We start from the raw sequence: 24,016 nt of genomic DNA, 5'->3' as shown, positions 1-24,016 counted from the left end.
TTCTCTCACTCACTCACTCACCTCACCTCCACACACATTCTCTCACTCACTCACTCACCTCACCTCCACACACATTCTCTCACTCACTCACTCATTCACTCACCTCACCTCCACATGCATTCTCTCACTCACTCACTCACCTCACCTCCACACGCATTCTCTCACTCACTCACTCACCTCACCTCCACACGCATTCTCTCACTCACTCACTCACCTCACCTCCACACGCATTCTCTCACTCACTCACTCATTCACTCACCTGCTTCTACATCTTTCACACTTCTCTCTCCATCACACTTCTCCTCTTACAGCAAAGCCTCTAAACAAATATGAATCACATTTTCAGGATCACACAACACTTCTTGAGTAAACAATAAGGAACAGAGCCATACTAGTCACACAGTTTCTCTCAGGCTAGGGAAGTCATGCTGACTGAGCATGGTGAGTAAAGTAAGCATGTAGCGCTAAGTGGTTAGCGTTCCCAGACAGAGAATGACATTGAAATGCAGGGCTTAAACAATAAACAGTTGACTGGACCTTGAATGGTTAGGAGTACGTGCAGAAAGTCAATTACTGTAGGGGGTTATGTCTACCAAAGTTGCCTAACCCTAAACCCTAACCCTAACTTTGCCTGACCTTGATTCAGCAATGAACATCTGGGAACTTGTCCTTGTGTATTCGTCTCCAGGGGCAACCAGTGTATTTTCAATTTGCTCTAAAGTCTAAAATCAGCTAAATGTGTAAAAGGCTGTCTTTGTAGCTGAGAATTTTCCTATGTCAGTCTGAGTAATGAAAAATGTCCTAGTATTATTTCTGTTCATCAGAATTACATATCTTAAGCAGAAATCAGCTATATGCATGACCCATTGATGAAATATATAAATACATACATACATACATACATACATACATACATACACACACACACACACACACACACACACACACACACACACACACACGGCAGATCTCTGTGAGTTCGAGGCCAGCGTGGTCTACAAGAGCTAGTTCCAGCCGGGCGTTGATGGCGCATGCCTTTAATCCCAGCACTCAGGAGGCAGAGGCAGACAGATCTCTGTGAGTTTGAGGCCAGCCTGGTCTCCAGAGTGAGTGCCAGGATAGGCTCCAAAGCTACTCAGAGAAACCCTGTCTCGAAAAAAAAAAAAAAAAAAAAAAAAAATCAGACATGCAGAGAATAATTTTGTCTTTGACTTTGAGGACTAGAAGAATGATTCACATTTAAGCCTGACAACCTGAGTTCAATTCCTGGAATCCACATAGAGGTGAGAGGGGAGAACCAACTCTACAGAGTTGTCCTCTGACCTCCACATTCACACCAAAGTTCATGCACGCACGCACTCGAGCACACACACACACACACACACATACGTACATACACACACATGCGCACACACACACGCGCGCTAATAAAATGTATTTTTAATTAAATAAGAAAAAAGATGTTACCTGGGTGGAATGCAGGCCTCCACTGCTTTCAGACTAATATTCCATAAAGCCAGTTTTTCTACCCAGCATCACTGAGTGCAAAAACCATTTTGCATTCCTCCTCCCCCAACACCCACTTACTCTGCCTTCCCTGCTCTTCCACTACAGACCTGCGCCTGCGGAATGGTGAAGACCCTCGCAGTGTTCTCTGTGAAGCTCAGGAGACAGTCATGCTGGAGATCCAGGAACAGATCAATGACTATAGGTTTGTAGAGCTCCTCCCTTAGTGTTCTGTGTGCCTCTGGAGTGTGTATCTGAATTTCCCTTTTTGTGAATACACATGTTCAGTCTGATACTTGTTTCCTTTTTGTATCTCTGGCATAGATCAAAGCGCACCCTGGGGCTGGGCAGCCTCTATGGTGAGAATGACCTGCTAGACCTGGATGGGGACCCTGTTAGAGAGCGCCAAATGGCGGAGAAGCAGCTGGCTGCCCTTGTAGATATCTTGTGAGTTTTCGATTTTACTGTTACCTCTGAACTTCCCAGACAGGCTGGCAGATCTTGTAGGACTGTTTTCTACCTTCTACTTCTTGAATGATCTCTTTCACCAAAAGACAGGAGACCTGCATGTCTTGTGCTGAGGGCCCCACTTTCAAGCCTAGAGCTGCTGACAGTTCACTGGTAGTTGTAACATGCAAGGCTCCAAGAGTACAGTGAGCTTTCTGCTTCCCTTTTCTAGCCCTTTCATGATCTTCCTCCTTCTTTGCCTCTGAGTTTATGGCTGATACTCAGAGTGAGACTGCACCCCTGCCGTGGGAGTGAAGTGTTCAGGAGGTGGTCAGACTGGCTTAAGGAAAGCAGCCATTTTTTCACAAGCATAACAGAAAACTAGAGCACCTTCCTGGGAGCTTTAGCACAGCTGCTCCTGCTGTGCTTCTCCAGTTATAAGTGGGTGTGAATGTTACAGATCTGGAACTGCAAAGGTACCTTGACTTAACAGGAAGCCAGGCTACACCTAGAGCTGCAATAGGGACAGTGTTGAGGATAGAGCCACAATAGGACAACTCTGGAGGCTGGAGCTGCAATAGGACATCTCAGCACTGGAGGGAAAGTTATCCTGACTTGTTGGAGAGTCAGGTGATACCCAAAGCTGGAGTGCAGTGGGGGATGGTCTCCCCGCAGGATATAGCAGTCCTGCTCCTCTCTTTGAGAGAGCCAGTACAGCTGAGCTGTGTTCTGTTGCCCTAAGGGAACATCCTAGCAGAGCTATCCACAGCAGCCTCTCCTGCAGCCCAAGATGTTACTTCTTCTGCTACACTCTGCTAAGGGGAAAGCTGCTGCAGAAATTTCCTGCTCAGTCCCCTAAGGGACATCTCAACAAGGTTCTTCTATTGCATGGCGAATAAAGATCTTCACTCAAGACTCTTTTGAGAGAGAGATTTGGGAAGAAGGAGTCCAGGAAAGCGGCTGCCTCTTTCCAGGGTGGGAAAGCACAGCCAACAACTGAACAGGCAGAGGGCTTATATAGACCTTCTTAGGGGCAGAGTTTTTCCCAAGGAGTTTTTCTGCTCAGAGATTGGTTTGTTTAGTTGGTCAAGAGCAGAGTTGGCTCTGGTTTCAGGCCAAACTGTTTCACTGGCCCTTTTTAGCTTTGTTGCTCTATTTTTAGGGCTAAGGTGTATTTCTTTTACTGGCTCTGGTTCTAGGGCCAACATGTGTTTCTTTGGCTCTGGTTTCAGAGTCAGTGCTTTTCTTTGGTTCTGGGTTCAGAGATAAAGTGTTTCACCGGCTCAGGTAACACGAGGGGGCAGTTCAGTGGGGAAGATTTTAGTCTTAGCAAGTGAGGAGCTGTTGGAACTACAGGAGGCTGCACTGTGGGTAGAAGAGATGGGAAGCTAAGAAGTTCAGTTGCAAGGCTCCCCAGAGGAATCCCCACAAACAGTAGTAAAGCAATAGCCATGAAAGCTGTGAGAAGAGTTTAGATGGTGGAGTTGAGGGATAGAATCGTTAAGAGAAATTCCTAAAACTTGAGTGTGGGGTATGAAAGAAAGTCAAAGGAGAGATTCCAGGAATTTCTTCCCAAAGCACTTTAAAGACCATCAGTCACTAGTTTTGGACATGTGAAGTCTGAGATTTCTTTGACATATCAGTCTACAGATATGAAGAGACAGCCTCTTGTGTGAATCTGTCTTGTGGTGGCAGATCTGTACTAGCAAGAGCTTGGGTTACAGCTCAGTGGTGGGCAGTTGCCTAACAAGCACAAGGCCCTGGGTTCCATCTCACTAAAAAATAAAAAAAGCCAAGCCTGGTGGCACAGGCCTATAAACCCAGCTACTTTGAGAGGCTGAGGTGCCAGGAGGTGATGGTGCATACCTTTAATCCCAGCACTTGGAAGACAGAGGTAGGTGGATCTCCATGAGTTCAAGGCCAGCCTTGTCTACAAAATAAATTCCAGGACAGTCAGGGCTACACAGAGAAACCCTGTCTTGGAAAAAAAGGGGTGGGGTAAGGGCTGAGGCAAAAATTCAAGACTTCCCTGGGCTTCTGCGTGAGTTTAAAGCCAAACTCGGTAGGATCAAGATTAAAAAAAAAAAAAAAAAAATTTAAAGGCAGAGGATATAGCTCTCTGAAGTAAACTGTAAACTGATTGCCTAACATGTGTAAGATCCTAGGTTCAATCCCCAGTACTAATCCAGTACTAATGAATAATAAAGAAAGAGAAAAAGAGACATTGAGAGGGAGAGGAGGGCGGGATAGGAAGTCTGGATTATAAAGAAAATCACACAGAAAGCATGGCCTTTGCAATCCAGCCTCCTGGCCTTCAGTAGTAAGGTGGCAGGAATTACTTCTGGGATGCAAGCAGTACCTGACTGAGCCTGTTTGGAGATTCTAAGAACCCAACTTACAGTAGTTTCTATTTTAAAGTAATATAATTTGTTCTTACCAAATTGGAGCCTTCTTGTGGGTATTTTGAAAATTAAATGGGTTTTGTGTAACTAGTTTATAAAAATGTTTGGCCCATAGTAATACCCAAACATTGTTTGCTACTGCCTGGACCAGGTCTCCAGGTTTCATCTTGTCCTCCTGATGACTTTGTGCTTTGACACAGAGAACAGACACTAAATTTGCTGTGTCATCATTGTCATTTCCAGTTGAATCCTTGAGAAAATAAAAGTTCTCACCTCCTGAGCTTCAAAGACTCCAGAACTATGACCTTGTATCCCCTACCAACCCTCCTCTTTCCTCCAAGAAAGAACTTCCAGCCTCTGCCCAGAGCATAGTCTGTCTCAAGGTCTGAGTCATCTGTTCTTTCATTGCAGGTCCAAGTATGAGGAAGACCGGAGGTAAGCAAATCCATGGTGTGGTTCATTTGCAATGTTCAAGGTGGGAAGAAGTAGGGTTGAGCTCTCCTGTGCTTTTCATTTCTGCTACCCACAAGAAAGTTGTAACATTACAGGACATGAGTCTGTGAAGGGTTAGTTCCCAGGCAGGTAACCATGGCATGTAAGACTTAGAAGGTCCAGATCCTTGATGCATAAGGACCACTGCCTGGTATATGGGTCTGCTCCTTGGTATGACAGGCTAACCCTCAGCTCCTGACTTCTCTGACCTGCTTCTGTATGTCTTCCCACAATACCCCTGAGTCTCCCTTCCCACCTCTTTCCCTGAAGAGAGATTTCACCTCCCAAGAAAATAATGGTGTCAGAATCAGTCTGTGATGGTGGCACCAGCAGAGAGAAAACATCTCCTTTCTTGGCACTTTTTTTTTTTTTGATCCTACATATTTTTTTGATCCTCATACATAAGGCCAATGCCTTATTATTTTTTGTTAGCTTAAAGTGTGTCTGCATTCCCTGCCTGCATATGCTTTGTAAGGGAAGAGATGGGCCACGAATCCAAAGTGGAAATGCTACTGTACTAGCTCCATAGAACAGATCATCTGTCTTCTGAATTGCAGGCCGAATACATTTTGAGCACAGAGCTCTGGACAGTTTCATTTGTTTGTGGCCATTAGAAGTACCATGACAACCCTTTCCTCTCTTTTTCTCTTTGTTCTCAGGGAGTGGGGAGGTGACGGCAGTATGCCTACTTTAAGTACCTGTGTGTGTGTCTGAGGGTGTTGGTTACAGACTTAACCTGTCCTCCAGGCCTTATATTTTAGGAACTTTGTGTTCCCATCCCCTGACCAATAAAGAACTTTTGGCCAGCTTCTAACTGCTGTCACATTTAGCCATCCAGACTTCACTTTGAATATGTTAGCTCATAACTACCCCTCTCCTTCTCCATGGGATGACTGTGAGGAGATTGTCCTGAGCTGGGTTTTGGTCCTTCATCTTTTTATTAGGAAGCATTACTTGGCCTTTCTGGTTCACAACACTCCTGTCTTACAGTGCTCCCATGGACTTTGCCCTTAATACCTACATGAGCCATGCTGGGATCCGGCTTCGGGAGGCAAGACCCTCCAGCACAGCAGAAAAGGCCCAGTCTGCTCCTGACAAGGACAAGTGGCTGCCTTTCTTCCCTAAGACCAAGAAGGTAATAGAACTGCCCTAGAATATAGCTGACTTGGAGCCATCCTCCATGCTGAGGTAGGACAGCAATGCCATTCCACAGCTTTCCAGCTACATCCCCCTCCTTTCTTCACCCCAACCACAGTGGAACATGTCCATTAGGATGTAAACTTGAGTTAGTTTTCCAGCCACTTGTTTAGGGCCAATCTTGGGAAGAGGCAAGAATGATTAGCAGTCATGTCTGAATGTTGGAACCACCTCAAAACTAGTGTCTCCTTTCTCAGCAGAGCAGTAATTCCAAGAAAGAAAAGGATGCCTTGGAGGACAAGAAGCGGAACCCCATCCTCAGATACATTGGAAAGCCCAAAAGCTCTTCTCAGAGCAGTGAGTATTTTGGAGAATAAAAGCCTTGGTCATTCTTTGGTAGAGAACTGAGTCCTTCACCTACACAGGAAGTAGAAGGACTTGCTGTGTTTCTGGGAGCCAAGGGTAGTACTGCTGCTCTCTCCCTCATGCCATGTCTAGTGCAGTCTCATTGGGGTGAGGTGAGTGTCTCAGAGCCAGGGGGCTGGTACTTACCCTTGGGTCTTAGTCTGGGAACTTGAAAACAGTTGTAGCTCTGAATAGTTCTATGGAACAGCATCTGCCTTGAAAAGACTGCCCAAGTGATCTGTAGTTCCCGCTTTGTCTCGTCCCCAGGATTTATGTATACTCCTGTGATTTTGTGTGTTGGGCCCTTGATGAAGGGTTTGAATGACTGCTATAGTAGAACTGGCAGGGGTAAGAGCAAGCTCCAGCCACTAAAACTAATGACCCCTCCATTGGTTTCAGCCGTGTGTCTAGAAATGGTCAGTATTTTCAATCCTGAGTTTCAGTGGAAATTTGAATAGTGTTTTGGCCTGCATTGGACTTGGTGACATTGGGGAAGGGCAGAAGAAGGAACTCTTCCAGATCTATTTTGGTTTTTGTTACTACCTTTACATTTTCTAGCTTGATACAATTTTTATTTTGACTCTTGCAACATTAAATTGACTTTTCATGGTTTACTTTTGTTTTTGTTTGTTTTTCTTTTAGCATTTCATATTCCCTTGTCCTCTGTGGAAGGTAAAAGGACCATTTTCTTTGGATTTATCTTCTCATTAGCATCAATTTTCCACCTCCAAGTTTTTGTTGTCCCTTTTCCATGTGGTCCTATTCAGTGTCTCCTTCCCTCCTCCTTTTCTTCTCTCCATCTCTTACCTATTCCTCCTTTCTGCCACAGGTTCTCTGTGACTCAGACTGCTGGGGTCTCTCATCTTCCCTGTGTTAGCTGCCAGATCTTTTTACCATACCTGGTTTCTTCGGGGTGCGAACCCCCTTCCCCTCAGGCTGGTTTTCCTTGAGGCTCTGACAGAGACCAGCCTTCTTGGCAGCAGCCTCCCTGCGGCCCTAGCCTTTGCTCTTTAAGGTGTGTTAGTTAGCCTGTTGTTGCTGTAACAAAATATCTGAGATAAACAACTTAAAAAGAGGAAGTGTTTATCTGGGTTAATAGTTTCAAAAGTTTCGATCCATAATCACTTGGCCCCAGTTGCTTTGTGGAATGGTAAGAAAATACATTGTAGCTAGGCAGCACACCTTTACCCCAGCACTCAAGGCAGAGAAAGGAGTATCTCTGTGAGTTCGAGGTCAGCCTGGTCTACAGCATGAGTTCCAGAACAGCCAGGGCTACACAGAGAAACCTTGTCTGGAAAAAAAAGGAGGGAAGAGAGGGAGAGACAGACAGACAAGATACAAACAGAGAGAGGGAGAGAGAGAGAGAACATTGTAGCATCAGTGTGTGGCATGTGGCAAAGGAAATCTGTTTAACTCATGAAGCAAAAATAAGGTGCTGAGGTACAGGTATCTTTTTCAAGGGCATGCCTCTCTCCTTGCGACCTCCTCCTAAAACACTTAACTACCCCCAATCCCACCATTAGCTGGGACCTCGCCATCAATATGGAAGCTTTTGGGAGACACTGTATGTGCAGGAAACCCCATTAGACTGCAGCAGTGTGTCCTGCAGGGAGATAGAAATAGGAATGCTTTGGGGTTTCATTGACAATTAAAATAATAGGGGCTGGAGAGATGGCTCAGAGGTTAAGAGCACCGACTGCTCTTCCAAAGGTCCTGAGTTCAATTCCCAGCAACCACATGATGGCTCACAACCATCCGTTATGAGATCTGATGCCCTCTTCTGGTGTGCAGATATACTTGGAAGCAGAATGATGTATACATAATAAATAAATAAGATCTTTAAAAAATAATTATTATTATTATTTTTCAGGTTTTTTCTAATTAAATTACAAGTTGCTAAATTTAATTACAATTATAAAGAAAAATATGATTTTTCTTTTATCATTTCCCCTTTTCCTGCTTAGGCTCTTCAAAGTAGTGAAGGAGGATGTTGAGCTGGAAACCAGACTTGGCTACATATTTGAGTCAGTAAAGGACTTGGCACAAAAAATGAGAACTTGAATTTGTTCCCCTATACTCATAAAACCACCAGGTGTGTTGGGGCTGGAGAGATGCTCAGTGGCTAAGAACACTGGCTGCTCTCCCAGAGGACCCAGGTTTGATTCACAATGCATCTGAGGCCCTCTCTGGTCCCTACTGGCAATAGGCACCAAGTGGTGAAGAGATATACATGCAGGCAGAGCACCCTGTATTTAAAAGATTTAAATAAATCTTTTAAAAAGCCAGGTATAGTGGTGTGCATGTGTAATCCCATCAGGAAGAGAACACAGAGGGCTCACTGACCAGTCAGCCCAGCTGAATCAGCAAATTCCACATCAGTGAGACGGTATTGGGGCGGGTAGTCATTTCCTGAGGAATATCATTTAAAGTTAGGCTGCATACACACATACTTTAAAAACAATAATTGATATAGGGCTATGGGGGTGGCTCCATAGAACACATGATTAGCATGTGTAAAGTCCTGGCTTTGATCCCCAGCATAGCAAAAAAAATAATAAATTATACATATTAACCCATAAGAAACTTATAGGCTACATCAGAATGTCACAGAATCAGGCAAATTTATTTCCATCAGTGAATCCATGTATATAAAGTTAAATGGTGTTTTCAAATTTTATATGGTGGCTTACTCCTGTAACCCTAGAACTTGGAAAGTAGAAGCAGGAGGATTAGAAAATCAAGATCAACCTCAGTTCTACAGTAGTTTGTACATGGAAAGAGAATAATGGAATACAGTCTGGAAATTCTGTTACTAGAACCCATTTTTTGTAAAAATAGCATTTTAAAATAGTATCGTTGGACTTATTTTAAGTTACTGTGGCTTATCATGCTATCTTAAGCTATAAAAAATAATTCTTGAAAAAAAAAAAGTTTTAGTGGAGGAAAAGCAAAAGAATAGCCCTGAAATCCAGGCCCATCGTTGGAACTAAGCTACTCTACCATTGAGCTGCATTCCCAGCTCCAGGCTCATAGCTGCCAAAATCTGTTTCTCACTTACCCTGCCAAGGAAAGTATGAGGCAACGACAGGTTGTAAGGGGCTAAGCAGCTCCACTAAAGGAGCTCGCTTTGTGTCAGCTTGAGAGAACACAAATGCCCAAGGTGGAGTAAGGTTTCTGAGCCCAAGAGAACAAGGTAAAGATGCCAAGGGTCTACATGCTCTCCTTTTTCAAGATTTTTTTACCATTATTTTTAATTTACCATTATTGTATGTGTGGGTATGTGAACATGAATGCCAGTGACTGCAGAGGCCAGAGGAGTTGGGTCCCCTCGAGCCAGCCGCCTGGTGTCATTGCTGGCAATCACACTCTGTTCCAGTGGAAGAGCAGTGCAAGACTGTTACCATGCTGGGCCTCTCCAGCCCCATGCCCCATCGATGTGCTCCTTAATTCATATTTTATCACTCTGATTACTTGATTTGATTTGGCCTTCTAAAATTCCTAAGACATAAAACACCCACTACTAGATAGGTTCCATTGACACTTAAAATCACCAGCTATCACCTGTTTGTCTGGTGCTAGTAACAATTCATGGGAGCAGGGGGGTTATAGAAGTCAAAGGTCAACCTCAAGTGTCAGTCCTCATGAGGAATCCACCTTGGTTTTTGTGATGATCTGTCTCACTAGGACCTGGGGTTCACCAATCTGCTAGGCAGGCTGTCTCCATCTTCCTAGTACTGGAATTGCAATCACTTGCCACCACACCTGACTTTTTATGTGGGTGCTAGGGATTCGACTCTGGTCCTCACATTTATGCAGCAAGCACTTCAGTGACTGAGCTATCATCCCAGTCAACATAATTCGCTTTTTCTTAGTTCCGTTGTCATTCAGAGACTGGAGGAAAGCAAACAACAAAGTCTACTAGTGAAACTTGGCTGGGTTAAAAATGTGCTTCCTGTTTCCCATTAGGCTGAGTTATTCAGCCATAACAGATCTCAGGGTACACCTGCTTTTGCCACAGCCACACTCTGTACAGAGCACACCTAGACATTTTTCAGGTGGCCCATGAGATAGTAGATTCTGCCTCATGCTGTCAGTTATAGGATATCCCTAGGTTCTTACATAACCATTCAGACAAGTCCATTGTGGGTACACAACAGCTAATCAAATCTATAGTGACCCCCAAGCCAGAATCACATCCAGTCTAGGACAGGTCCTAGACAAAGCAAGTGATAGTAACAGCCTCTATTAAACATACACCCAGCCACTTACTTAGAAAGTCTGAGAAAGGGGCCACAGACCAATAATTTTTGCTCTCTCAGGCTTGGGAATCTTCCTGAAAAAGTCAGATTTTTTTTTGTGATGAGGGGGTCTTTTTGTTGTTTTTGGTTTTGTGTTTTGTTTTGTTTTGTTTTGAGACAGGGTTTCTCTGTGTAACAGCCCTATATGTCCTTTAACTTGCTCTGTAGACCAGGCTGGCCTCAAACTCACATAGATCTGCCTGCCTCTGCCTCCTCCTAATTGCTGGGATCAAAGGTATGCACCATCACTACCCAGCGAGGAAGTCTATTTTAGACAAGGAGTCTGTATTGTATATGTAGAATCTTTAAAGTCAGTCTCGTTGTTGCCAGTTCCAGGGATACTTACCCTGCCTCCGCCCTCTACCCAAGCCCTGCTCTGACCTCACATGACTCAGTTTTGACTTGAAGATGAACTCCTTATTGCCTCCCTGGCTCCCAGATGCTGAGCTTAGTATGAGCCCAAGGTTTCCAAGTGTTATGTCTTAGTGTCTCCTCCCTCTCTGTCCCTTGCTTGTTCTTGAACAAGACTGGCTCCTAAGCTGTCAACTTGGGAAAAGGGCTAGAGTTCAAATACCACAAAGTAATGTGTTACCTCTCTTCCTAAGAGAGGTTTCCGTCTTCCTGCTTTCTTTTTTTCTTTTTTAAGACCTGCTGTGTGACTTAAGGAAAACTTAGTCATTGTTTTCAGGTAGAGTGTGAAAAGAGGAGACCTAGAAAGAGAGAGTGTTCAGCCAGGACTAGGCCAGGTTCCCTATCTTCTGGTCCCATGCTGTTCTCATCTGTGCTTGTTCATTGCTCTGTCTTCTGGGCTAGAGGGGAGTAAGGGCCCTGGGACAGAAAGCATAGTACCTTCCTTTTCTTTTTGCCTGCAGTTAAGCCAGGCAATGTGAGGAACATCATTCAGCACTTTGAGAACAGCCATCAGTATGATGTCCCAGAGCCGGGGACACAACGACTCTCAACAGGAAGCTTTCCTGAGGACCTGCTGGAGAGTGACAGGTAGCTGGAGCTGGATGGGACCCACCAGCTGCCCAGACACGGAGCACGGCCAGGCTTCAGCACTAGGGTTTAATTCCTACTGCCTTGCTCCTCTCCACTAGACTGTGAGGCTGCAAGTAGAGCCTGCCCACCCTAGTAGCTGCAGAAAGCATAATGTATTGGGAATTAGGCCAGTGGAAGATCATGAAGGCAACCTTCAGGTGGATCCCCTAACTACTGAGCAGTTACATCCCAAAATGGAGCTCGATTATGTTATCCAGCTACCGATCAGGAAGTGCTGGGTGATGTGGATAAAGGACTTTGGAGGGGACAGAGGGAAGTCTTAGAAAATGAAACTCTGCCTGTTAAGAAGAAAACTTAAGCTAAGTGAGATGTCAAAGCACACTGTGAATCCTACCCAGCACTAGGGAGGCAGAGGCAGGAGGATCTTTGTGAGTTTCAGGCCATCCTGGTCTACCTTGTCTCTGTAATAATAATAATATAATAAATAATAATAATAATAATGCTTTTTTAAATGCTTAAAAAGGAGTTTCTGCTGACACTTTTAAAGACAAGCAGTAACTGGGAATGAGTCATCCTTCTCAACAGACTGTAGAGTCAGTTAGCTCAAGACCTTCAAAAAGAAAAGGGGGGCAGGTGTGGTGACACATGTTTGTAATCTCAGCACTCCTCAGACTGAGACAGGAGGATCACTGGGAGTCCAATGCCAGCCTAGTCTACAAAGACCCCATCTCACAAATGATGGGGACAGGGTCGGGATGGTGCTGTCTTGTTTTGTGCATCTCTGTCAGATATCGGGTTCTAAACAAGGATGTTTGTGTGGTTGTAACACATGCTATAGATTTCCTTGCTCCTGACAGGCATGACAGTAGTCATGGCTACACCAAGCTTTAGAATAAAGATTGCCTCTAGTCAGAAATGGCTGTGCAGATTCCTCAAGCCATCCTTTTGTACGGGGAAATAATCCTGTTATACAATCAAGTTTGAAAGCCACTGAGGTATAGAGGTGGGCAGGAAGGCAAGTCCAAAGGCAGCAGTGTAAATAGTCTAGCCATTTTGCCTTTGAAATAACTATCAACTCATAAGTCAGACAGTCTTGCTTGAATGCAAGTTTAATCTTTCTGTTTTATATTAGCCCTCATAGACTTAGTGTGTGTCAAAGGATTTAGCCATAGTAAGAGTTGACAAAGATTTTGGGACAGTAAACTTTAGATTTGTACTGTAGAGAGAGGTTGACTTCTAACATTTATAGGTAAATTAGATACAAATTACATAATTGCTGTGACAGGTGTGATTATTTGGATATGTCAAATATTTTAAGTTTGGGAGATGTCAATACCTTGAGAAAACATTTGAAACATATACAGACTTGCACTCTTGGCCTTGCTAGGTAAATTTGATCTACCTAAGACAGATGGCTGTCGATGCTTGGCAGGTATTGAGTGCCGAAGGGATCTTTTAGGAAGTTACAAAGCTTTGTAGCCTCTAACCCAACTGGAAGAGGTTTGTAGTGCTGACTGAGGACAGAGAAAACAATGTGAGTTGATATGGCTTAGATCTGGCTTGTTTTCAGAGATTCCTAAGGGGTAAGTTCAGGAGGACATCAGTTGTCAAGATGTTTGCAAACCCTGAAGACAAATTCAGGCCCGAAGGAGATGAGCTCTGTGTTGAATCCTCTGGCCTTTTAGAGAAAGTGTAAATGAAGATTCAAGGTACTTGGCTCCCTGTGGCAGCCGCCTGCTTTACTATTAAGCACTCTCCAGACATCTCAAGGCCTTCTGTGGTTCCAGATGTAGAACAGGATATAGATTAGCAATAATGTCAACAAAGGGCCAGCCCAGCAGGGCCTGGTGGTACATCTAGGGGCATCTAGGGGTCAGAGATGCTAGCTGTATTGAGGCCGATGTACTGCAGGACTCAACAGAAATCAGTTCTCAGTTGTCAGCATCTCACCAAGCCCTAAGGATGCTTGTTAGCCAATTAGGACAACCAGGAATGAACCCCTGCCTACTGTAACCAAGCTCTGGAAGCATCTTCCCTGGCCATTCCTCCCTGGAAAGGAACTAGAAGCTTAGGGAAGGTGCTATCAGTAGGAAAAGGAGAGATCTACATCATAGCGGGATGGAGAGTAAGAATACTAGAGCAGATATCATCTTCTGACAGGCGGCTTGGGGAATTACAGGAACCCTAAGTATACCCCCCTCAAAGAGGATGTTGTCAAGGAAAGATCCACCTCAGTCAGAATAGAGAGTAGTAGCTGGTCCAAAACAGTCAAGGTGTACTGGTCATGGGATGGCCTCCAGGGCAGTGGACCTTATGACCCCTAATGAAAGACTATGAAATCCATGTGTCTTCTGAAAGGATCATGGTGTCTTAGGCATCTGGAGACAACACAAACCTGATTCTCTTAGCCCAGCGGTTCTCAACCTGTGGGTTGCAATCCCTTTGGGAATTGAACAACCCTTTCACAAGTGTCACATATCAAATATTTGCAATTCATAACAGTAACAAAATTACAGTTATGAAGTAGCAATGAAAATAATTTTATGGTTGGGGGTCACCACAACATGAACTATACTAAAGGCTCCTGGCATTAGGAAGGTTGAGAACCACTGTCTTAGCTCCTGACTTCACCTTTCTGATAGCTCAAGGTGAAGAAGAGAAACTATCCAGTAAGCCCACCGAGGAGAGCGAAGAGTCTGTAGAGCAGCCAGAGTGGCTTGTCATTGTGCAGCTTCTGGACCCTCATGTTTGGGCCTTTCAGGGCCAGGTAGAAAACCTGTGGTATTGAGGCGCCTTTGGAGTGGGGTAATAGGTAAAAGCTAGCCACAATGTCAGATCTCAAAAGTTTCTTGTCCCTCTATGGCAGTTCTCGCTCAGAGATTCGCCTGGGCCGCTCTGAGAGCCTCAAGGGCCGGGAAGAGATGAAGAGATCTCGGAAAGCAGAGAATGTGCCCCGATCCCGAAGTGATGTTGACATGGATGCTGCTGCTGAGGCCACTCGCCTTCATCAGTCAGCCTCATCCTCTGCCTCCAGCCTCTCCACCAGGTAACTTCCATTGCTATTTAGTGTCGTTAGATACATTGTTGTTGTATACAGTATATTCAGAGCTGGTATTTTCTCCTCAGGTCCCTTGAGAACCCAACCCCTCCCTTCACACCCAAAACGGGCCGCAGGTGAGTGGTGAGCACCGTGGTACCTCTGTTTGGTGTCTCTGTGGCACTTTCACGCATCTGATGATGGCCAGATGTTTATCCATTCTCCATGGGCCTTAGACAAGCAGGTTGGATAGGAGAGTGACAGACAACCTTGAATGTAAGTTACTCACAAGTGAAACTGAGCTCCCCATTTTCCCCAGGAGCATTGAGTCCCCCAATCTGGGGTTCTGTTCAGATGTTGTCCTTCCCCATCTTCTGGAGGATGATCTGGGCCAGCTGTCTGACCTGGAGCCAGAGCCAGATGTCCAAAACTGGCAGCATACAGTAGGCAAGGACGTGATGGCAGGGCTAACACAGAGGGAGATTGACCGGCAAGAGGTCATCAATGGTGAGAACTGCCTTGCTTCCCTCATCGCCACTCATGCTTATGTGGGTAGGAGAGATTCTCCAAGGTCAACTCATTTCTGGCCTTAGCCCAAGGGTAGAGAAACCAGCACTCTACTTTCCTAAAGAGTAGTATGGTGTGTGGACCAGGGAGTGACTCTAAACCAGTGGTTCTCAACTTGTAGGTCTCAACCCCTTTGGGGGTCACATATCAGATATTTACACTACAATTCATAACAGTATGAAATTACACTTATAAAATAGCAACAAAATAATTTTATGGTTGAGGGTCACCACACCATGGGGAACTGTATTAATGGTTGCAGCACTAGGAAGGTTGGAAACCACTGCTTTAGACACTTGCTGATCTCTTTCCCCTCCCTCTCCTTGTCACAACCTCTGCTCAGAGCTGTTTGTGACAGAAGCATCCCATCTGCGCACCCTCCGGGTCTTGGACCTCATCTTCTACCAGCGCATGAAAAAGGAGAACCTAATGCCTCGGGAAGAGCTGGCGAGGCTCTTCCCTAATCTGCCTGAACTCATAGAGATTCACAGTAAGGAGCCTGCACCCCTCCCGACTCCCTCTGCCACCCTCCTCTCTATTTCATTTGGACCCCACCTCAATCCCCTAAATAAGTAACCCCACTACTCCTGAGAGAAGCTGACGGATAGCTTGAAACCAACCTCCAGATCCAAAGTAAAGGCTTCCCGACTTCTCCATTGCACTACTGTCAAAAGTGCTTTTCCTTCTAGACATAAAGTATCTAGCAGTGTGGCTCAACCCAGGCATTTCTGCTTCTTCCTTCTTACCACAGATTCCTGGTGTGAAGCTATGAAGAAGCTCCGGGAGGAGGGTCCCATTATCAGAGACATCGGGGATCTCATGCTGGCTCGGGTATGGCAAGGAGGAGATTGGAGGAAGCAAGATCCCTTTACCCAAGACTGAGGAATTTAACAGAGAAGGGGATAGTCAAGGGGGGGGAGGTAGGGGGGGTGCTGCTCCCTGACAGGAGTGTGATACCTGGACCATGTCCCGTCTGCCTCTTCAGTTTGATGGTCCTGCCCGAGAGGAACTCCAGCAAGTAGCTGCGCAATTCTGTTCCTATCAGTCAGTAGCCCTAGAGCTAATCAAGACTAAGCAGCGTAAGGAGAGCCGGTTCCAGCTCTTCATGCAGGTATCCTGGGCTGTGTCTTAACCCTCCCTCAGCTGTGTCCTACTCACCAAAAGTCTCCTAACCTCACCTGGCCCCAACCTTGTCTCTACTGAGGTGGGCACCTAGCAGTCCCCTCTACCTACCCACATCACCCACAGCAGTACTGTAAAGCGTTGCCTCTAGAGCCAAAGATCCTTTGATTGAGAAGTACTGTGGACTAGTAGGCAAAGGCCTAGCTTGACTACCAGCACTGGTGTGTGCTTTTCTGTAAAACAGGAGTGATACTGCCCTTCTGTTTTGACCATCTCTTCCTGGCAACATCAACCCCTCCCGAAATGTTAAAGGAAAAAAACTGCCACCAATTCCAAGTGACCATCCGGGGTTAGGACCTACTTGGCCTTTTCACAACCATCTTAGCCTTGACCCCTAAAGGCAGCTCCCAACTACTAGTTGACATCTTCCTCTCTCTGCTTCTTGCTATCCAGGAGGCTGAGAGCCACCCTCAGTGCCGGCGGCTGCAGCTTCGAGACCTGATCATCTCTGAAATGCAGCGGCTCACCAAGTACCCTCTGCTGCTGGAGAATATCATCAAGCACACAGAGGGTAGGGCATGGGGAGGGCTAGTGGCTTGTGGCAGCAGACATCCTTGCTTTGTCACAGTTTTGTGATCTTAGAAAGCCTAAACCTTTGAAGTCCTTAGTGTCTTCCTTGTCCTGGTACATTAAGTCTCAGAGAGGAGAATAATTGTAAATGTGTTTTGGAAATACAAAGTGCTGTACAGCAGGGAGAACAGGGCCACTACTGGCTTCTGGGCCTTTATAGAAATCAGGAAGCATAGACTCAGTGGCTGGCCCTTAGAGGCGTCTTGGCACCTCTGGGCAACTGTGAGTTCCTGTGAGGGCTATGCTGGATTTTAGACCCATTAATACCTCTGTTGGGTACCTCTGCAGTGTATGAAAGCTATAACCAGGGGACTAGCAAAATGACTCAACAGAAACCCACAGAAAAGGATGGAAGGAGAGAACCAACTTGACAAATATACACACTGTGGTGTGTGTGCATGCATGCACGCACACACATACACACACACAAAGTAAATAATCAAATATGCTAATCATATATAACTCTAGAAGAGTGATGAGCATATGCACTCTGCAGGCAGAAGCACTAACTACCACACATTTCCCCCTTTTGGTAGGTGGCACACCAGAACATGAAAAGCTCTGCCGTGCCCGGGACCAGTGCAGAGAGATTCTCAAGTTTGTAAATGAAGCAGTGAAGCAGACAGAGAACCGTCACCGATTAGAGAGCTACCAGAAACGCCTGGATGCCACTGCCCTAGAGCGGGCCATCAACCCCTTGGCAGCAGAGTTCAAGGTAGGAGGTGGAGGTTACAACACTGGCAGCCTTCTTGGGCCCTCTGAGGAGCAGAACTCAAGTCAGGGCCCAGTGAGTCTTAGAAGTAAGATACATGGACTGCCTGTGATAGGGTGGCATGGCCAGGCCCTGGAAGGCACACCCTATTAATGTCATTCATCCCTAGATGAACAAGAACAGCCCCACTAAGTAAAGACCAGATGTTGAAACTCAGCTGAAGGAAATAGAATGGGGTAGGACTTGAGGTAAAGGAGGAAATAATGTGGCAAGAATAAAGCTAAAGAAAAGGTCAGGAAAAGCAGCACTGCCTCCTTGGGAGGTTAGTGGCCAAGTGGGAATCCCAAGTCTAAGCCTTTAATATATTCCCCAGAGCATCACAGGCACAGGGCTTCCTAGCACACTTTACTTCCCTCCATCCCTGTAAGAGCTTAAAGGTAACAGTTGTTTCCTACCTGCTGATTCTCAGCACCTTCGCATAATATCCTTACACAGTAGCTTCTTAAATACTTGTTGAGTGAATGCAGTGATGATGTCTCCTTTATAGAGCCTGGATCTTACAACGAGGAAGATGATCCATGAGGGACCCCTGACCTGGAGGATCAGCAAAGATAAGACCCTGGGTATGTGCCAGGGACTAGAAATGGGAGGGAGCCTGTGGTAAGTGTGCTTCTCCAGGGTTCGCTCTTCTTCTCTGTTGCATGAGCTTTGGAAGTTGCTGCTCAAGTAGAATAAAGGGATGCTGGGGAGGCATACATAATGCAACTAGGATGGCACCACGGGGCCCCTTAAGCACAGTGTGGGAAGGAGGGATATAGAGACAAAAAGAGTTGGAGTCACTGGATTCCTATGGCTTGGGCATGAGCATGTAATAGCCTCTGGGTGAGTGAGCAACAGGGATTGTCTTAATTCCCAGACCTCCAGGTGCTGTTACTGGAGGACCTCCTAGTGCTGCTACAGAGACAAGAGGAGAGGCTATTGTTGAAGTGCCACAGCAAGACAGCTGTGGGCTCCTCAGACAGCAAGCAGACCTTCAGCCCTGTGCTAAAGCTCAATGCTGTGCTCATCCGCTCCGTGGCCACAGGTACCCATGAGAGATGAGCCAGCAAGCCCGGGGCTCTGGGACATGTTCACCATTTACTACCCAGTGAGCACTGGGTGATGTAGGCCCTTTCTGGGGCTTTACAAGGCTTAATGTCCTGTATTCCTTTCCTATCTTGATCTAGTCTAAGCAGGAAGACCTGGTCCAAGATGGGCAGGGTGAGGGGTAGAAAAGGGACCAAGGTAAAGATGGACAGCCTGAAGCAGGGGTGGTCAGGCTGAAAGGACCATGATGGGTAGAATGGGTGTACTGGGCGGGGCTGAGAGCATTCTGTCAAAGCAGGAATGGAAGAAAGGGAACCTAAAGAATAGGACAGATCTTGTTGCAAGAATGCCTCAGATAGAGCAGCGTTTCAGAAGAAAGCACACCTACAGCACAGATCTGAGTCCAGGAGTTTGAGGTAGCAGGGCAAAGTATGATATGAGAATGGGCAAGAATAGGCAACCACATTCTCTGGGATCACCTTCATCTTTGACACCTGACCTCCCTAAGCAGCTCAAAAAGGATGGGGTAGACATGAAAAGATTTGGTAAGTCCTAAGCACTATATGAACATCAGCCCTCAGCAGAGCAAGAGGGAAGTAGGAATGACCTAATGTCATTTGACCCTGACAAATGTCATTAGGAGACCCATAATTGCCTGTTTTTTTTTGTTGGTGAGTACCAGTTGATTCTGATGACCCAGCTATATCTCATAGTGTTTTCTTCAGGTTGGGAACCATGGCTGCTATGCCCAGTGTAGACTTTCTGCCTTCCTTTCTTCACCCAGATAAACGAGCCTTCTTCATCATCTGTACTTCGGAACTGGGCCCTCCCCAGATCTATGAACTGGTTGCATTGACATCATCAGACAAGAATATGTGAGAATTGATTGCGGGGTCCCATGTAACTTCTGTCCCCTTGGAACCAGATTGGTGTGTAGAAGGATTTGAGCAGTGAGGCCAGGGCTGGGCCCCAGAGCATTTCCTGGATGTAGGATTGAGAAGAGAAGTTAGGAAGCAACTTAGGCACAGAGCAGCAGAGGCCTTCACCCCAGGGTACAACCAGGCCTGGGCCACACATAAGAAATTCATGTATAATCCAGGCCCTGAGTCTACACAAGGTGTCTGTCTACCCCACATTTCCCAACACTGGCTGCCAATGGCACAGTGGGCAGAGACAGGTTAAATCAGACAGTTTCTTCCTCTCTGAGTTTTCATCTGTATAGTGTTATTTTGAAACCAGGGGAATGGGGTCTATCCAAGTGTTAATATCCAGTAATTGGTAGCTATGAGTCATATAAACCCAAGGGAATAGGCAGTGAGAAGTGTTGATAGATGTGGAGGCCTGTCCTTGAGACAGTACAGAGGACAGGGAGTATGCCTCACCTTATTCTCACCACTGGTCTTGTGTTTCTGCCGAGCAACAGATGGATGGAACTCTTAGAAGAAGCCGTGCAGAATGCCACCAAGCACCCTGGATCTGCCCCAACACCCATCCATCCCTCACCACCAGGATCCCAGGAGCTAGCCTACCAGGGCTCCACCCCTAACAGGTGTGGCACTTAGCCCTCCAGTTCCCAGCACCTTTCCCCATCCTACCTGCCTGTTTCTGGATGCTCCTCGGCCTTTAACCCCTGGGGTAGACAGCCTCCATGGGGAAATACCATTGGAAATAGCCCCAGTCTCTCACAGATAGTGGGATATGCCTCTGCTTCTTTGCCTTCTGTCCTCCGTCTTCCCTTCCTACTTCCCCTGCCCCTGAATCAGGGTTGTGGTGTAGAATGAAGCCAGAGAAGCTAGGCCAATGCCTACCTTCTGCTTTGCCAGCCTGTGCAGCCCATTCAGGTGATGAGGCCAGCTCCTTCTTCCTTGCACCATGTTCTTTCATTGCCTGTGAAAGATAATGAGGGGGCCAGGCAAGATTTCATGACACCTTGACCAGGCTGGCAAAGCTAGAAATTGCCACCTGGTGGGCTGCTTTAATCTTCAATGGGTTTTTTCCCCTCAGGGTAGAAATAAATGACTCAGAAGTTTACCATAATGAACCAGAACCCAAGGAACTGTCTGGAGGTAAGGCCTCTCTCCATCTTGTGGAAGACCAGCATAGTCCTATTTTTTTGTAGGTATGGGTCAGATTAAAGTGTCAGGTGATGGGAGAGTCCATCAAGGCCAAAGATGTGAGAGATACCATTTGGTAAAATGTAGAAGAGAAACTGGAGAGGGGAGTCTAGAGAAGAAACTGACAGCTTGACCAACTCACACTGACTCTGTGGGTAACAGGTTAGCAGAAGAAAGGCCCCTGCCAGCTTCAGCTAGAGGTTACTGTCATAGAACAAGATGCATACAGAGAATGAGAAGTATTAGGGTATGCATGGAGTTAAGATGTAATTTTTGAGATGAGATATAGAAGCACAGTCTTCAGGTAAATTCTCTTTGAGGTTTTTTGTTTGTTCTTAAGTAACTTAAGATCTTGAGTTTGAAGAAAAAGTTAGAGCTCCCTGCCAATATCACTCTTCTGTTTCCTTCCACTTAGAATGTCTTCCTCTGTGTCCCATACATCCTTCATAGCTTTGTTCTGGCAATTCTGTTATTGATTTTGTTGTTTATGTCAATTAATAGTATAACTAGCACTCCTAATGCCCATATCTTAATCTATTTTGTCTTTTTGTCCATAATACTCACCACCTTCTAACAAATGTCTGACTTCCTTGTTTATTTTGATGCCCTGTGTCTCTCCACTAAGACCTTAAGACTCCACCCCAGGCAGACACAAGTCTTTATTTGTATGCTGGTATGTGTCAGGGGTCTGGTGGTGCCCACAGGGGTTGCACCATGAATTTCCATAGTGCTTACCAGCCAGTGTCCCCAAGCCCAGCATCCACAGCTGGACATAGGCTCACCTCATGCATCTACTCTCTCGTGCCCCGACACACTCGTGCAAAACAGGCCCTGGGCCCCAGCAGAGAGATCAAGAGAAGCAGCTGGTAGCACAAGAAGAGCCTGAGCAGGAGGAGGATGCAGAGGAGCTGAGAGCCCTGCCTCACCCTCCCCCCTCCCTGGATGGAGGCATCAGGACAAGGGACCCTGTCCTTCTGGCCCTCACAGGCCCTCTACTCATGGAAGGACTTGCTGATGCTGCCCTGGAAGATGGTGAGTGCCTCAAAGACTCTGTCATTGGCCCCTGGTATCCCAGTAGCATAGCCAGTATGAATTCAACTTTATACCTACTCCAAGGTTCTTACTAGGTATACTTGAGGGGAACTGGATGCAGGAATGCCAGCTAGTCAAACAGAAACCCACCAGCTCCACCCTTAAGCTGCAACAGATTGACTGTGTTAGTGGCAGGAGCAATGGTAGCCCTCATCTCCCGAGCTTTCCCATTGCTAGGCTTGTGCAATCCTTCACTAGGGAGGCCATTACTCTGTCTTTTCTGCAGTGGAGAACTTGCGGCACCTGATCCTGTGTGGCCTGCTGCCTGGTCACACTGTGAAGACTCAGGCTGCTGGTGAGCCTGAGGATGACCTCACACCCACCCCTTCTGTCATCAGCATCACTTCTCACCCCTGGGACCCAGGATCCCCAGGGCAAGCTCCCACTGTAGGTGACAACACCCAGCTTCTGAGGCCAGAGGGAAGCCAGCCAGAGGGGGAGGATTTGGCACTCTATTCTCTGGCACACCTGCCTCCAAGGACCAGAAATTCTGGCATCTGGGACTCTCCTGAGCTGGATAGGAACCCAGCTGAAGAGGCTTCAAGCACAGAACCAACAGGAAGTTACAAAGTTGTAAGAAAAGGTAAAATGTTTTTGTGTCTGTTGTGTTCACACTTTTGCTGGGGTAGGGATGAGTGTTGCAGGCAGACACTTCTTTTCCCATCCTTCTCTTGGATACTGTGTGAGCAGGCATTGGGAACTGGGGGAGGAAGACATGTTGATATGAAGAGCCTTGAAGTCAGACAGACAAGGCTCGCTCAAAGCCCTGGCTTGCTACTTAATGTCTGTGTATCTTAGACAAAATTCAAAGCATATCTTATTTTCCTTCTGTAATATAAGAGAACATTTCGTAGCTCCCTCCTCAGTCAGCACACATCAACTTCCAGTAGAAGTTGCACTGATTATCTAGCCTAAATTAAAAATGTCACTTTTCTTCCCAGGAAACTCAGGCCTAGAAAGATGAGGACAAATGCCTGTTATTCCAGAAAGTGGCTGAACACAGAGGGGCTTAAGACAAAGTTGGGAAGACCTTTGGAAATGGGGGTGGTCTGGGAGCAAGTGCACAGAGTGGCAGAGAGGATATCCCAAGTTGGGGATACTATGAACAGCTCTGTGACAACTCCAGCCTGATTTGAATAGACCAGGAAGGCTATGGAGGAGGGAAGGCTCTCCTGAGGAGTGTGGCCAGAACAGTGATGCCTGGCCTGGGCCACTGGAGGCTGAGGGGCTTGTCTGACATCAGTCCCTTGTGCCTTTGTTGCCCCCTGCTCTGTTGGCCAAAGGCTGCCTCTCCTGGGCTTCTAGGAACTAGCCTGCTTCTGTTCTTCCAAAGTGACCTGGTGGGGTGTTCTCTGAGGCTCCTGGGACATGGCCATGTATGATCTTGTACTCACTTTGTTCTTTTCTTCCTTTATTCTTGTTATCCCCTGACATGTCCACTTCCTTCTTCCTCTCCTTCATGCTCTCTCTCCCTCCTTTCCCCTTGCTTTGTCTCTCAGTCTCTCTTCTCCCTGGTGGTGGTGTCGGTGCAGCCAAGGTGGCGGGCAGCAAAATTATCCCTGCGCTACCAGAGAGTGGCCAGTCAGAATCTGAGATATCTGAAGTGGAAGGCGGAGCACAGGCTACGGGTAATCAACTTCTCCTTGGAGCCAGAGCCAGGCCAGGCGGTAGCAGGGGTCCAGTGGGATAGAATTGGGCCTTGGCTGTCAGAGTTCTGTTATAAACATCCTGTGTGCTCCCTAAGCTGTCTGAGATGGTTGGGAAGTAGCACGTGAGCCCAGAGGCAGGAAGGAGACCTGTACTTCTATATCTCCCAGTGAGTGGCCACTCACTGGGAGATGTAGAGACCCACTGCAGAGCTTTCAGCCTATGCTCAGGAGAAAGCAAGACAGTCTGGCCAGTGCCCACACACATCCTGAGCAATCACTTCCAGCCCTGTCCACTACTCTAGCACTGTGTTGAGAAAA

General features: G+C 46.4%; 1 protein-coding gene across 2 annotated transcripts in view; it reads left to right on the top strand.

The window, feature by feature from the left end:
- The window catches only part of Arhgef11 (Rho guanine nucleotide exchange factor 11), a 126,090-nt gene that overhangs the window by 98,811 nt on the left and 3,263 nt on the right, over positions 1 to 24,016 (top strand). The window contains exons 18-40 of one of the 2 annotated variants that reach the window (XM_027393031.2): positions 1,615 to 1,711; positions 1,831 to 1,953; positions 4,767 to 4,790; positions 5,838 to 5,982; positions 6,242 to 6,341; positions 7,032 to 7,061; positions 11,560 to 11,686; positions 14,556 to 14,735; positions 14,816 to 14,863; positions 15,046 to 15,233; positions 15,637 to 15,783; positions 16,045 to 16,124; positions 16,279 to 16,404; positions 16,869 to 16,986; positions 17,582 to 17,760; positions 18,305 to 18,380; positions 18,674 to 18,841; positions 19,628 to 19,718; positions 20,267 to 20,392; positions 20,848 to 20,909; positions 21,786 to 21,989; positions 22,276 to 22,632; positions 23,549 to 23,677. In XM_027393031.2, the coding sequence (XP_027248832.2) occupies positions 1,615 to 1,711; positions 1,831 to 1,953; positions 4,767 to 4,790; positions 5,838 to 5,982; positions 6,242 to 6,341; positions 7,032 to 7,061; positions 11,560 to 11,686; positions 14,556 to 14,735; positions 14,816 to 14,863; positions 15,046 to 15,233; positions 15,637 to 15,783; positions 16,045 to 16,124; positions 16,279 to 16,404; positions 16,869 to 16,986; positions 17,582 to 17,760; positions 18,305 to 18,380; positions 18,674 to 18,841; positions 19,628 to 19,718; positions 20,267 to 20,392; positions 20,848 to 20,909; positions 21,786 to 21,989; positions 22,276 to 22,632; positions 23,549 to 23,677 (2,925 nt within the window). The remainder of the gene's footprint in view (positions 1 to 1,614; positions 1,712 to 1,830; positions 1,954 to 4,766; positions 4,791 to 5,837; positions 5,983 to 6,241; positions 6,342 to 7,031; positions 7,062 to 11,559; positions 11,687 to 14,555; positions 14,736 to 14,815; positions 14,864 to 15,045; positions 15,234 to 15,636; positions 15,784 to 16,044; positions 16,125 to 16,278; positions 16,405 to 16,868; positions 16,987 to 17,581; positions 17,761 to 18,304; positions 18,381 to 18,673; positions 18,842 to 19,627; positions 19,719 to 20,266; positions 20,393 to 20,847; positions 20,910 to 21,785; positions 21,990 to 22,275; positions 22,633 to 23,548; positions 23,678 to 24,016) is intronic. The other variant, XM_027393032.2, reaches the window with a different exon arrangement.

Source organism: Cricetulus griseus (assembly GCF_003668045.3).
Source record: "Cricetulus griseus strain 17A/GY chromosome 1 unlocalized genomic scaffold, alternate assembly CriGri-PICRH-1.0 chr1_0, whole genome shotgun sequence".
In the NCBI taxonomy this organism is placed as follows: domain Eukaryota; kingdom Metazoa; phylum Chordata; class Mammalia; order Rodentia; family Cricetidae; genus Cricetulus; species Cricetulus griseus.
This window is presented reverse-complemented; position numbering and strand designations above follow the sequence as displayed.